At 36.5% G+C, this 14,831-nt stretch overlaps 1 protein-coding gene across 1 annotated transcript in view; it reads left to right on the forward strand.

Moving 5' to 3' along the window:
* The window catches only part of POF1B (POF1B actin binding protein), a 105,198-nt gene that overhangs the window by 55,483 nt on the left and 34,884 nt on the right, over positions 1–14,831 (forward strand). The window contains exon 7 of the mRNA XM_081564053.1: positions 11,638–11,768. Coding sequence (XP_081420179.1) covers positions 11,638–11,768 — 131 coding nt within the window. The remainder of the gene's footprint in view (positions 1–11,637; positions 11,769–14,831) is intronic.

Raw genomic sequence — 14,831 nt, forward strand, 5'->3', positions numbered from 1 at the left:
CATGCTTGCCTGATCCCCAGAGAATCATTTTCAGCTCTTAGCTTTTTTTCTTCTGGTGTTTACCTTCATATAGATAAGTAGTATGAACATACTTATGCTGCTATTTTTTTAATTTATCAATATTGTGTATTATCTGTTGGTAATTCTGATACATAAGGATTTAGTTCTATAAATCCCCCATCTACCTGTTTATATCCCTTTCATCATCTCAACATAGTTAAATCCCCATTGGGGGGACTAAATCATTATTCAATGTTTATATTATTCTATTATTGCTTATGAAAAAGTTATTTACTGCTGAACCAATTTGTGTATTATTTTGCTGTTTTTATTAGTACAACTATTATTTGTAGTGTTAATAATTCCCTAAGTTTTTTCATTTGTTTGGTTTTCTATGTATCTATTGTTAATTCTTTTCTCAGTACAATTTTATACAGCTAAGTGATCGACCGTTTCCTCTCTTTAAAATCCTGCAATCCATATACACTGCTCCTCTTTGCTCATACTATCACTAATACTGATCTTCTAGTTGCTCTTTCCATCCTTCAACAGTTTCACTGGCAGACTTACAGGCTTCTTCCCACTTTTGCCTAACTCCTTCCCTGGAATCATCTGTGAGAACTTCACCACCATGAAAGATCACCATATGATCTTTCCCATCCTCTGCCCTCATGGCTCTTCATCACTGTTAATTTCTTCATTTCTACTACATCTTCAGCTCTCACAGACTTTGGTCACTCCTTGAACCTCCTCATCACTTGAAACTATTTCATCTGGAATTCTGAATGTCTCATCACTTTCTTGCATCTCCTACTCCCCAATTCCCATTGAACCTTGCCCTTAGCATGCTCTCTCACGCTCAATTCCAAACCAGACTGGTGTCCCTTGTCAGCTGATTCAACAATGCTTTGGCTAGAAAACCTTAAAATTGTTGTTGCCTTCTCTGATTAATCCTCACTTCACTGATCCCTTACTTTGGATAAACTGCCATCCACTTTCTTTGCCCCTAGATTTTGACTGCTTCATGTGTTAAACTTCACAAACTAGGCCAATTTAATCTCATATATATTGTCTCTATCTTGCTGGACTCCTTCTGTTGCTAGGCAGTCCTTTTAGTTAATTCTAATTGTTTTGCCACCGCGGTCCTCAATATATAATCCTTACTTTTCCCACCCTCTTCATACTCCAGGTCCCACTGCTATTCTCTTACTCTCTGCAGGTGGCCTTGCCTTCTACTGAGAATGGGCAGTGGAAGTAAGACTTTATTGTGCACCAGAATCAGTTGGCAGGCCTGTTTAAATAAAGGTTGGTGAGACGTGATAATTTGCATTTCCAAGTTCAATGGTTATCCAAAGTTTACTTGGTCCAGGTACCACGATTTGAGTTCAGTATGTGAACTCCTTCAACACTCTACTTCATTGAAAAATTTTTCTGTACTTGGAGCAAACTTTTGATTCTTTGGATCTTTAAGAAATAAGAATCTAACTTCATCTTCAAGGTGAAGCAACCCTACCAATCTACTGAATTATGATCTCACTCTTTGTTCCCTTCATCTGCAAAAACCCTGAAGCAGGAAGGCATACTCACTGCTGCCATTTCCTCATTACTCACACACTCCTTAATGCTTTGCAAACCAGATTTTAGTTTCAACATTCTCCTGAAACTGCTTTTATTGACCTCTAAGTTGCAAATTTCACTTTCTTTTTTGGTTTCATTTTCATCTTACTCTATTTGATGATAAGTGATTCTGTTGATCCATTGTATTCTTGATATTCTTTCTTCCCATTATACTATACTGCTGCTTCTAATTCTCAGACTCTTCTTCGTTCTTTTACCAGATCTTCCCCAGAAACCCATCCTTGGCCTTCTTTTTCTTTCTCTACCTCTTCTCCCTTGACTATATGGTATAAAATCTTGACTTCTATGACTTTTACATGATCACCTTTACATGGACAACTCTCAAAATTTCCCTCCTAAGCTCTAATCCATAATTTATTTATTTATTTGTTTTTGGCTGTGCTGGATCTTCATTACTGTGCTCTGGCTTTCTCTAGTTGTGTCAAGAGAGGGCTACTCTAGTTGTGGTGTGCAGGCTTCTCATTGCAGTGGTTTCTCTTGTTGGGGAGCACGGGCTCTAGAGCATGTGAGCTTCAGTAGTTGTGGCACATGGACTCAGTAGTTGTGGCTTGTGGGCTTAGTTGCCCCGAAGCACGTGTGATCTTCTCTGATTAGGGATCAAACTGGTGTCCCCTGCATTGCAAAGCAGATTCTTAACCACTGGACCACCAGGGAAGTCACTCTAATCCATTATTTTTACTAATTGATCTCTCTACTTGGCTGTCCCACAGTCATCTCCAATTAACCACATATAGCTTTTCATTTTATTCCCTCTATTAATGATATCTACAGTGCTCTAATTACAAGACTTAAAATTTACTTTCCCTCTCTTTTGCCACCTCACACCTAATCAGTTGTCAAGATTCTTCCTACATAAAGTCACTCTTACATAGCTGAAGTTGTGTTTCCTTTATATAAATCTTTTACCATTTGATCTGCTTTATAGCTCTTATCAACTGATCAATCCATCATATACATCAAAGTTATTTAGATACATAGCTCTTCTAAAAGATCATAGAGACCTTGAGAGAGGAGGAGACAGTATCTTATGTCTTTTTTTCAGTAGCACTTAAAACTGTACCTTAAAACAGTACTTAGTAAGTTCTCAATAAGTGTGTGCTGAATGAATGAAAGCATCATGCCACTGACACCTTTTAAGTACTTCGTGTGTCTTGTGGGTATAGCTTTTAGCCTTTGGGTTAAGGAAAAAGTTAGAATGTAAGATAAATTACATTGAAAGAGCTACTTCATATGCGTAGTGAGTTCCTGCACTGACTCTGCTTACATAATAAAGAAGTGGTTCCATTCCTTGAATAAATTACATACTAAGGAATAGCAGAATAGAGAAATGACAGAGAGGTGGAGAAGAGAAAAAGTAGCAACAAAGATGGTTCCAAGAAGTTATGCATTAAAAATACATATTCATTTAAAATTAATTCCTTTGGGGTATGTATCTCCTGTTTCATTGCAAGAAGTATTTCGAGTGGCTTAAAAGAATAAATAAACTGTAATAGATCAGAAAAAGAAATATCAGAAACAGTATAAATATAATGGAACAATAACTCCAGAAAGAAAAGAGCATACAGAAATGCAGGCCACAGAGTTCCATGCCATTAGTAAAGGTGGGCTAAAAACTTGGCTCTGAGATTTCTGGAAACCACAGGAAGGGAAAAAAAGAAAAACGTGATTAGTGACAAAATTCCCATTGTTGACAAGAAAAAGCTTAGTAAATTTTCAGTAGTCACTTATATCATAGGAAAATATATTTTATTTTCCACTCAAAATAATTTAAGCTGTTACAAATGTTACAAATTCAATCACTGGTATTCATTATAAAATGACAATCCAAACCACCTAGCTTTATTTTAGTTGGTTAAGAGTGGAAGAATCATCTTATTTCATAAAAAAAAAAAAGCCCAAACCTATACATATACACCAAAAGGGGAGCAAAGACAACATTGACTAGCTTTCAATAAAGTTAATTTCAGTTGCTTTGTTAAAGCACCTCTTTCAACTAGTGTTTTTACATCTATTACAGTTAATATTTAGCCCCAATGGCATCTTTTATGTCAACTTCCTCATGCAACAAATGTTTACTGAGCCTCTACTATGCTCAGTTGTTATGGTAGGGGCTGGAATTAAATAAAGATATTAAAACTGAGTTTCTACCCTCTGGTAGCTGAGAGTTTATAGATAATTTGTAACCATCTCCCGCTCCTTTTTTATAATCATTATTCAAATCGCCAATTGTCCATATGTGTTAGGTTAAATAAAGACATTATCTTCATGATGATTTTTACATGAGAGTTTAATAATTTACTCATCCCCCACTAAAGCAATACCTCCAGCAACTTTACAAAATAAAACTGCATTTTACAGTTGAGGAAACTGAGGTTCAGAGACATTAAGCAATACATACACTTAACCTACAACTAGGAAATGGGAGCTCCACTTTTGGCTCAAATTTCGATTCTTTTTTCATTGCAACACTTTGCTGCCTAAGGTTACTCATAGAAAATTAAATTAAGTCTTTATTTCAACTACAGGTTTGTTGTTATGAGTAAAGACTTCATTTTAGAGTTGTGATTGTTGTATAGTACATTCAATTCAGTGACAACATTTATTAAAAATCTTCTATGTACCAGATACTGTAAATGCAACGTTTCTTTACTAAAATATCTATGGAGATTAAAATAACACTAAGGATTTTCAGGACCTAAAATCCTGACACTTTTTTTCATCCTAGGATTTCTTCTTGTGGTACAAAATAGGAAGAGATCAATTACCGTTTTCTTTTTTGCCTTGTTAGCTATATGGCATTGTACATAAAATGAATTTCACTTCACAGTTTCAGTCTGACAACTATTAAATGTCTCAAATCAAAGCAAAATTAATGAAGTGGTAACCTTATTTATCAACAAGTGTCACCATATCATTATAAGGTTTGTAGGAGAGTAATGTATACATTGTAAGCTTTTCTTAATAGTGATGTTTTCTGTTGTCATGTAGCAAAAAGTTACTACAAGAGAGTCTAAGCACAGAAGACCTTGTTAACATGTCAATGACCTTTCAGAGTGTTAGCCACTCATGTATAATTGCTTTTATATAATATGGCATTTTAAGGGCTTTTGAATCTGCTAAGCAATCATTCTAAATACCTGAATGGTCTAATGGTTTTCCCTACTTTCTTCAATTTAAGTCTGAATTTGGCAATAAGGAGTTCATGGTCTGTGCCACAGTCAGCTCCTGGTCTTGTTTTTGCTGACTGTGTAGAGCTTCTACATCTTTGGCTGGAAATAATATAATCAATCTGATTTCAGTATTGACCATCTGGTCCATGTGTAGATTCTTCTCTCATGTTGTTGGAAGAGGGTGTTTGCTATGACCAGTGCGTACTCTTGGCAAAACTCTGCTAGCCTTTGCCCTGCTTCATTCTGTACTCCAAGGCCAAATTTGCCTGTTACTCCAGGTATTTCTTGACTTCCTACTTTTGCATTCCAATTGACATTTTTTGGGGGTGTTAGTTCTAGAAGGTCTTGTAGTTCTTCATAGAACTGTTCAACTTCAGCTTCTTCGGCATTAGTGGTTGGGGCATAGACTTGTATTATTGTGATATTGAATGGTTTGCCTTGGAAATGAAGAGAGATCATTCTGTCGTTTTTGAAACTGCATCCAAATACTGCATTTTGGATTCTTTTATTAACTATGATGGCTACTCCATTTCTTCTAAAGGATCCTTGCCCACAGTAGTAGATATAATGGTCATCTGAATTAAATTCATCCATTCCAGTCCATTTTAGTTTGCTGATTTCCTAAAATGTCGATGTTCACTCTTGCCATCTCCTGTTTGACCACTTCAATTTGCCTTGATTCATGGACCTAACATTCCAAGTTGTTACGCAATATTGCTCTTTACAGCATTGGACTTTACTTCCATCACCAGTCACATCCATAGCTGGGTGTCATTTTTGCTTTGGCTCCATTCTTTCTGGAGTTATTTCTCCACTGATCTCCCACAGCATATTGGGCACCTACCGACCTGGGGAGTTCATCTTTCAGTGTCCTATCTTTTTGCCTTTTCCTACTGTTTATGGGATTCTCAAGGCAAGAATACTGAAGTCGTTTGCCATTCCATTCTTCAGTGGACCACGTTTTGTCAGAACTCTCCACCATGACCCATCCGTCTTGGGTGGCCCTACATGGCATGGAAAGGCTGGCACTTGTGCTGTCTGGTCGGTGCTGTTTCCTATGGCAAATCATGGGGATTCTGCTCAGAATGCCAACCCTTCTTCTCTTCCCTGCGCTTAAAAACAAAGTGCAAGATGCTGCCTCTGAAGTTTGACATGTCTGGGCCATTAGTAGGGAGAGGGGTCTACTTTTTCTCGTCACACCACTTCAAGGTTGCAAAGGTATCCATTCCTTTCCTGCCTGAGGACGCCCTCTATAGGGGCCACTTCTGGTATAGTTCTGCCCTCTGCATGGTGCAGGAGTGACTGTGAGGAGATACCCCACGTCCAAGGGTAGAGAAGCCCCAGCAAGATGGTAGGCGCTGGAGCATTGCTTCTTGTTGAAAGTGAAAGAGGAGAGTGAAAAAGTTGGCTTAAAACTCAACATTAAGAAAACTAAGACCATGGCATCTGGTCCCATCAGTTCAGTTCAGTTCAGTTCAGTTCAGTCGCTCAGTTATGTCCGACTCTTTGCGACTCCATGAATTGCAGCACGCCAGGCCTCCCTGTCCATCACCAACTCCTGGAGTCTACCCAAACCCATGTCCATCGAGTCAGTGATGCCGTCCAACCATCTCATCCTCTGTCGTCGCATGTCCATCGAGTCAGTGATGTCGTCCAACCATCTCATCCTCTGTCGTCCTCTTCTCTTCCTGCCCCCAGTCTTACCCAGCATTAGGGTCTTTTCCAATGAGTCAACTCTTCGCACGAGGTGGCCAAAGTATTAGAGTTTCAGCTTCAACATCAGTCCTTCCAATGAACACCCAGGATTGATCTCTTTTAGGATGGATTGATTGGATCTCCTTGCAGTCCAAGGGACTCTCAAGAGTCTTCTCCAACACCACAGTTCAAAAGCATCAATTCTGCGGCACTCAGCTTTCTTCACCATCCAACTCTCATATCCATACAAGACCACTGGAAAAACCATAGCCTTGACTAGATGGACTTTTGTTGGCAAAGTAATGTCTCTGCTTTTAAATATGCTATCTAAGTTGGCCATAACCTTCCTTCCAAGGAGTAAGTGTCTTTTCATTTCATGGCTTCAATCACCATCAGCAGTGATTTTGGAGCCCCCAAAAATAAATCTGACACTGTTTCCACTGTTTCCCCATCTATTTACCATGAAGTGTTGGGATCAGATGCCATGGTCTTCGTTTTCTGAATGTTGAGCTTTAAGCCAACTTTTTCACTCTCCTCTTTCACTTTCTTCAAGAGGCTCTTTAGTTCTTCTTCACTTTCTGCCATAAGGGTGGTGTCATCTGCATATCTGAGGTTATTGATATTTCTCCTGGAAATCTTGATTCCAGCTTGTGTTTCTTCCAGCCCAGCATTTCTCATGATGTACTCTGCATAGAAGTTAAATAAGCAGGGTGACAATATACAGCCTTGACGGACTCCTTTTCCTATTTGGAACCAGTCTGTTGTTCCATGTCCAGTTCTAACTGTTGCTTCCTGACCTGCATACAGGTTTCTCAAGAGACAGGTCAGATGGTCTGGTATTCCCATCTCTTTTAGGATTTCCCACAGTTTATTGTGATCTACACAGTCAAAGGCTTTGGCATAGTCAATAAAGCAGAAATAGATCCCATCACTTCATGGCAAATAGACGGAGAAACAGTGGAAACAGTGACAGACTTTATTTTGGGGGGCTCCAAAATCACTGCAAATGGTGACTGCAGCCATGAAATTAAAAGACTGTTGGTACTTGGAAGAAAAGTTCTGACCAACCTAGACAGCATATTAAAAAGCAGAGACATTACTTTGCCAACAAATGTCCGTCTAGTCAATGCTATGATTTTTCCAGTAGTCATGTATGGATGTGAGTGTCTAGCTATAAAAAAAGCTGAGTACCGAAGAATTGATTCTTTTGAACAGTGGTGTTGGAGAAGACTCTTATGAGTCCTTTGGACTGCTAGGATATCCAACCAGTCCATCCTAAAGGAAATCAGTCCTGAGTATTCATTGAAAGGACTGATGTTGAAGCTGAAACTCCAATACTTTAGCCACATGATGAGAAGAACTGACTCATTGGAAAAGACCCTGATGCTGGGAAAGACTGAAGGCAGGAGGAGAAGGGGATGGCAGAGGATGAGATGGTTGGATGGCATCAGTGACTCAATGGACATGAGTTTGAGTAAACTCTGGGAGTTGCTTATGGACAGGGAGGCCTGGCGTGCTGCAGTCCATGGGGTTGCAAAGAGTCGGACATGACTAAAGGACTGAACTTAACTGAACCATTTTTAATAGGTGAAAAATGCATACATTTAAGCCAGCTATTTAGTGGGGATAAATTTAATTAAGCCAATACCCTCTGCTACTAGATTACTACTGCACTGTGATTTGTGCATTGATCACAAACTCTCTCTAGTCCTGAACAGCATTCTCAAAAATGTGTGCCACTAAGCTTGAAGGGGGCCAGGAAAGAAAATATAGAAAGCTCAGCTGAAATCTGCAACTATTGTGTGTCTACTCTCTGTAGGACCCTATAATCACTACCACTGAATATTTTAAATATGGTTGGTCAAAATAATCATCTTTGAATATCAAAGTTTATATAATGTAGATGCTAGTAAAAGAATTCCACTCCTGAAATCTCACAGACAACAAATAAAAGATAAAATCCCAGATTGGAAATAAGACAAGAATTTCCCAGGCAGTAGTGAGATGAAGCCCATGGTTTTCTTTTACAAGGTACTTCCTTTCTACAGTTTTCTGAAAAATGACTACTAATTTGTCTCTGGTTTCACACTTAAACATTATTGCCTTGCCTTGGGTTTGTGGCAGTAATTCTAATCAGAGGCTTTTACTAGCAATCAAAGACAAGGAGTTGGATGGCTTGGTCATTATTATGGCCAAATTGTGATCTTATTAAAGGTATTTGATGGATGCATGCTAAAGAATCTGTAATAATATTTGTAACTTTTTGTGAAATATCACATTTTGTGTATCTGGGAATAACTATTCTTCAGCACAGTTTGTATTCCTCCCTTATTTATATATGAAAATCTGAAGCTATTATCTTAGATTGACATTCAAGATAGCTCTCATTCTTCAGGCAGAAGAGTTGATATGAGGTACTTTTATCTCAAGTATCTTATCAGCTCAATATTGTCCCAGAGAGAAAACCTCCATCTATTAGAGCTACCATTATTCTGACTGAAAACATTCATGTTTCATTGGGAGGCTCTCCATCTTGGCTTTTTCAAGTCAACAAAAACAGGGTTATGAGCCAACTCTAAAAGAAATAGCAAAACAAGCAGTTCTAATAAAACTAACGTCTACCAACCTGTGATTTAGTAATGAAAATATTGCTATCTGGTACATCATAGTTTTTGGTTAGGCGATTTCATTTTATTGAGCATAGTCCCATCAAAAACTTAATACCAGATGAGAATATGCCTTCTGTCTATCCTCTCCTCCATACTTTTGAACCCAACTGGGTTTTGGTTTTTACTGTGTTACTTAAACGTTATCGTGATTTGTGTACCATATAGAACTAAGGAGGAATATATACACAAAGGAGTAAAATTTTTGATTCCTGCTTTTCTACCCTGATAGCTGTTTTGTCAAAAGAACTATTCTACAATTTTAATGCTCTCACTTTTTCTTAAGCTGATTAAAATTTATTACCTGAACTTGAGTCATATTTTTCATAGTTTCACAATAAGAAAATCAAACTCTTGACTGTTTCAATACCTAGCCCAACCAATCTCCAAAATAATGCAATTAGGGACAGTGTAATTCCCAAGTTGCTGAGAACACAAACACAAGAGGTCTTCTGGAGAGGCAATACTGTGCAGTGGTTACAAGAGAACATTACCTCATTTAATTTTATGTCAAGTTCATAGCACAATGCCTGGCAAATAGTAAGAGCTAAATAAATATTAGTTATTATTATCATTTCTGAAGATAAAATAATCTACTTTTGGCAACTTTTAATGCTGCTTTTTAATCTATGAACACAGACATGATGTTGATGTAAATCATTCTGTGTCCTGGACTCTGTGATTCTTTATTTGGATGTCATACTGAAATCATTTGAGCAGAAGTTCTAGTAATGGCACTAATTACTAATGTCGGCAAAGAATTCTATACCCAACACGTTTACTAGTATACAAGGCAATGATAAGAGAATATTTGAGCAAAAATAAAAAGGAAATAAATACTTTAAGATAATTTGAAATATAAAATCACTGCTAAAATAAAATGGAAAGGAAAAAAAGCTCCAAGGTTTTAACAGCATTGTTAGGTCATTATAATCGGCTAAGAGAGAAAAATAGGCAAAATACTAGATTTATCAAATTAATTTGCAGATTTTAACAAGGAGCTCAGTACTTGAATATTCTTGGCTAAAGAAATGCCCTTTTCTGCTTGGGAAAGTTAACGGGTTCGGGAGGGACACAGAGAGGTAAGGCAGGAAAGTGTTATCTTACTAGCTAGCTATAGCAATGAAATAACCTGAGGATCAGTGGAATGACATTGACACGACAGCTAGATTTTCCTTTTATCCAGTTAACTTTGATCTTTGAAATCATATTTGAAATTGTGTTTTTAGGCCACTCCTAGTTTGATGAATATATAGATGGTCCATAAGGGAGAAATGCATGAATAAAACATGAAATCAAAAGTTAACAATTATTCTGAATAAAAACTTACCTAACTTTGACCCATACTACCTGAGAGGGGTCTGTCACTGAAGAGCTCACTGTCAAGATTTGGAAATCTAGGTAGACCTCAAAAATCTGTCTCTAACTCTTACTACAAGTTCAATTTGATTGCTGCAATTAGACTTACCTGAATTTAGGAAGAGGTTGCAAGGGATCACCATTATGTTCTTGAGGAAGTGCTGCTTATGCTCTTTTAGGCTTTTTTTAGACATTCTTAGTTAGCTGCTTTAAGATAGAAACCTGTAAAAAAATTATTTCTAGAATCATTTGGCATTTGGGTCTCTTGTAACCAAGTAGATGACTTATTTCATTTCAAAGATACTTACTGAACAGCTATAGGGTGTTCAATCAGCAATGTGCTAGATACTGTAGAATATACTAGAAAGTATGATTCATTCTTTACTCTTAAGTTTGTTTAGGTAGGAGAGGTTGCTGAGAAAACCAAACAATCTTATTTATGACCCTATTGATAATAATTTGTGTTTAGGATTTCAAATCTCTGTGAGGTCTATGAATTTTCTGTATTTGGCTGTGAGCTAGTTTTTCCCATGTCAGGTTGACTAGATATTCAGCTCAAATAATAAATGCAGTGAATCTAATAAGAAATAATAAAAACACATTGAATTGAGAAAGTTTATTTACTCTTTTAGCTGTGCTAGTAATCATGTAGATTTTTATTGACATATGCAAATCCAAATGAAATTAATTCATCTATAGTCAGTATAATTCAAAGAAGTAGCACTTTCTTTTCCAACAAGGGACAGATGAATAAGCCATGTGACAATAATGAGCCATTCAGGGATTTTGATTTTCTTGTTTTACTTTTTATTTAAGCATCTATATTCAAGAATTTTTATGTAAATTATTCATATTGCATGTATTAGATCACTTAGACTTGAGTGAAAAACTGAAAATTCCATTACAATTTTGTTTTTTCTTTAAATTTCTCCCATATTGAAAACTGTATATGACAGCTGCAAAGAAATTTTAGTGGCTTCATTTATGTGATGACTTTGTGATGTTACTTGTATTAATAGGCTATTTCACTTTTTTCATTTCACATCAAAATATCTGTGAACTTAGAAATACTTAATATTGCTTATAATAGTAACTGATGTTTTCTTTAGGTGGTACTTCAGGATGACAACCCTGAAAAACTGGACCCCACATATTTTGGAGAATTGCTTGCTGATCTAAGCCGCAAAAATATGGATCTATATCACTGTTTGTTAGAACATTTGCAGAGAATTGGAGGAAGGTACTATAAACACATCATTTGCCTTTATGTTGTAGCTTTCAAAAACTTTACAATACCCTGGTATTTTTTTAATAGATTTTATTTTTTAGAGCAATTTTAGGTTCACAGCAAAACTTGAGTACTTTTAATGGTGAAACAAGATAATTATATGAGCAATTCAGTTGCTCAGTTGTGTCCGACTCTTTGAGACCCCATGGACGGCAGCCCACTAGGCCTCCCTGTCCGTCACCAACTCCTGGAGCTTGCTCAAACTCATGTCCATAGAGTCGGTGATGCCATCTAACAATCTCATCCTCTGTCATTCCCTTCTCCTCCTGCCTTCAGTCTTTCCCAGCATCAGGTCTTTTCCAATGAGTCAGTTCTTCGCATCATGTGGCTAAAGTATTGGAGTTTCAGCTTCAGCATCAGTCCTTCCAATGAACATTCAGGACTGATTTCCTTTAAGATTGACTGGTTTGATCTCCTTGCAGTTCAAGGGACTCTCAAGAGTCTTCTCCACCATCACAGTTCAAAAGCATCAATTCTTTGGCACTCAGCTTTCTTTATATGAGCAGATATCAGGAAATATCTCATTTTAAGAGTTAATGGACTTTATGAAAATCATCAGAGACATCATACCAGCTCTTTTAGGATCAAAAAAGAATTAAGTGGGCCTTCTTTTCTAACGTACTTTGATGTCAAATGCAATCACTTGGGCAAGGAGCTCAAAAAAATGCATGGCATACTATGACATTTTAAGATATTACACAGATGATATAAGATACAATCCAATTGCTAACACACTACTGTTTATCTTCCGTTGATGTGTGCTCAACATATGAAGACCAGAGTTTAATATACATTTAGGATTATATATTCTTATAAATATTACATATTATTTTAATATTATATATAAATATACAAATATTTATTTATAAATTGATATTATAACATATTATGCAATAATACATATTTAGGTATATAAACATGAACAATTTATCAACTGTTCATGTGTAGATGAGAGCATATTATGTCATGAAATTAATTTCATGAACTATACTCCAAAAGTTGCCTTTACTACATAATCACATCATATATGTGGTCATCTGTCAGGCAAAACTTAGGAAAGCTTCATAAATTCCAAAAAACCTGGAGGATAAAAGAAAGTCAGTAGAATTTTTTTCTAGTTCAGACTTCACCAACTAGATTCTTCTACTTTTAGAAATCTTTAATCTCTTCTCTATCTCATTTCTTTCTACTTATTATAACTGTTTTATTAGCTTTCTCCTCCCCCAACTTTTCTTACTTTTGTATTCATGATTGCAACTGTTCTCTTAACACTCACCCTCAACTGCCTTGCCTCTTTATTGCATTGCCCACCCCACTTAGCAAAATTCCAACTCTGGATAGTCTAGTTCGCTGCCTTATCTATTGTTTTCTTTTTTCCTCCATTCAATACTCATTGCCCACTACTCCTAGAATTCAAACACTACCCCATGAGGGGTGTTTTATTTACCCTTGTTTCCTTGGTGCTTAGTGTGACGATTGGTTTACCATGGTGCTTAATAAATATTTGTTGAATGAATGAATGCTTTCTTCACGCTACATCCATGCAGTTGAGCACAGTTAGAGACAAGCACAGCTATTTATTTAAATTGGAGTCATTATTGGTTTCCATCTTTAGCTAAGTTCAACAAGATTTTATGCTAATAAATATCCTCTCCCTTTATCCAAACAATTATTTCACACATTCATTTGTTTGCATAAGGTCACTACGTTAAAAGCTTCCCCCTCATTCTGAATAGTCTATTGAGTGTTCACTGTTGTGCCAGACAATGTGCTAAGTGCTCTTTAAATATTATCTAGTTTGCACAGTAACCATAGAAAGTTTAAAATTGAACTCCCAAAGAAAATAAGTTATTAAAATCACATAGCTCCTAAGTGCTTGAGATGGATTCAAACATTTTTGAGTACTCTTATACCTATAAGCCATGACTTGGCTTTTCTGCAAAGCCTTCCCTAGATATTGTTTGGTCTAGGTGTTCCTCTTCTGTGTATTAATCATGCCCTGTGAATATTTCTGTTAAAGTATCACATTGTGAAATCAACAGCAGATAGAGACATTCTTAAGTACCCTGATTGTAGATCCAGGGTTCGTATCTTGGATTCATGTCCCAGTTCTTGTTACATACTAGATGTGTAGTATCAGGCAACTTGTTTAACCTCTCTGTACTTCAGTTTCTTCATCTGTAAAATAGGGATTATAATAATAATAATACTCATTTCATAGATTTGTTATAAGCCATAAATGATTTATATAAGACATGTGCTTAGAAGCAAAAAGAGCGTCATGTGAGAACTTGGAAATTGACCTACAGAATCAAAAACTCTGGGGTAAGGCCAAGTAACAAGCCCTCCAGAGGCTTCTGATACATGCTCAAGTTTGAGAATCACTGACCTAAGGCTACAAAAGTGACAAAATCTGGGACTAGAACCTATGGGAGAACCTTTTTACCTTAGGCAAATCACTTTTATACTAGATATGTGTCTCTAAATTGTTAAATATATTGCAGACAATTTAAACAAATTATCAACTTTTTGGATCATCAAATTTGAAAAGGTTGCAGGAGTTAGATCAATTTTACACGCTCAAATTTTGCATTAGATCAGTTATGTTTGTGTGAAGGATAGGACAAGGTAATATTTGTGTTTAGATTGCCCAAAATCCATTCAGAGATCATGGCCTTGACAAAGTTGCTACTCAATAAAGGCTTATAGAATGAGAGATAAATAAATTCCAAATGTATTAGTCTCATACTAATTAGAAGTAGACAAAATAACTGAGCAAGCAGGTTAAATACTTTATAATGATCATCCAGCTAAAAGGATAATCTGTGGTTTTGAAATAACTTCCTCTCATTGAGGGTTTTGATAAATATGCATAGGTGACCTAAATGTATAATTAAACATTTCAAAACATTGAATTTAATTTCTAGAGTAGATAAAAATATCAAAAAGAAAATAGAAAGTTAGTGTTTCCACATTAGTAAACACTCCAGAGTGGAGACGATCTCATAAAATTTG

This window comes from Giraffa tippelskirchi, chromosome X (genome assembly GCF_054371585.1).
Source record: "Giraffa tippelskirchi isolate mGirTip1 chromosome X, T2T-mGirTip1v1.2.pri, whole genome shotgun sequence".
NCBI classification, from domain to species: domain Eukaryota; kingdom Metazoa; phylum Chordata; class Mammalia; order Artiodactyla; family Giraffidae; genus Giraffa; species Giraffa tippelskirchi.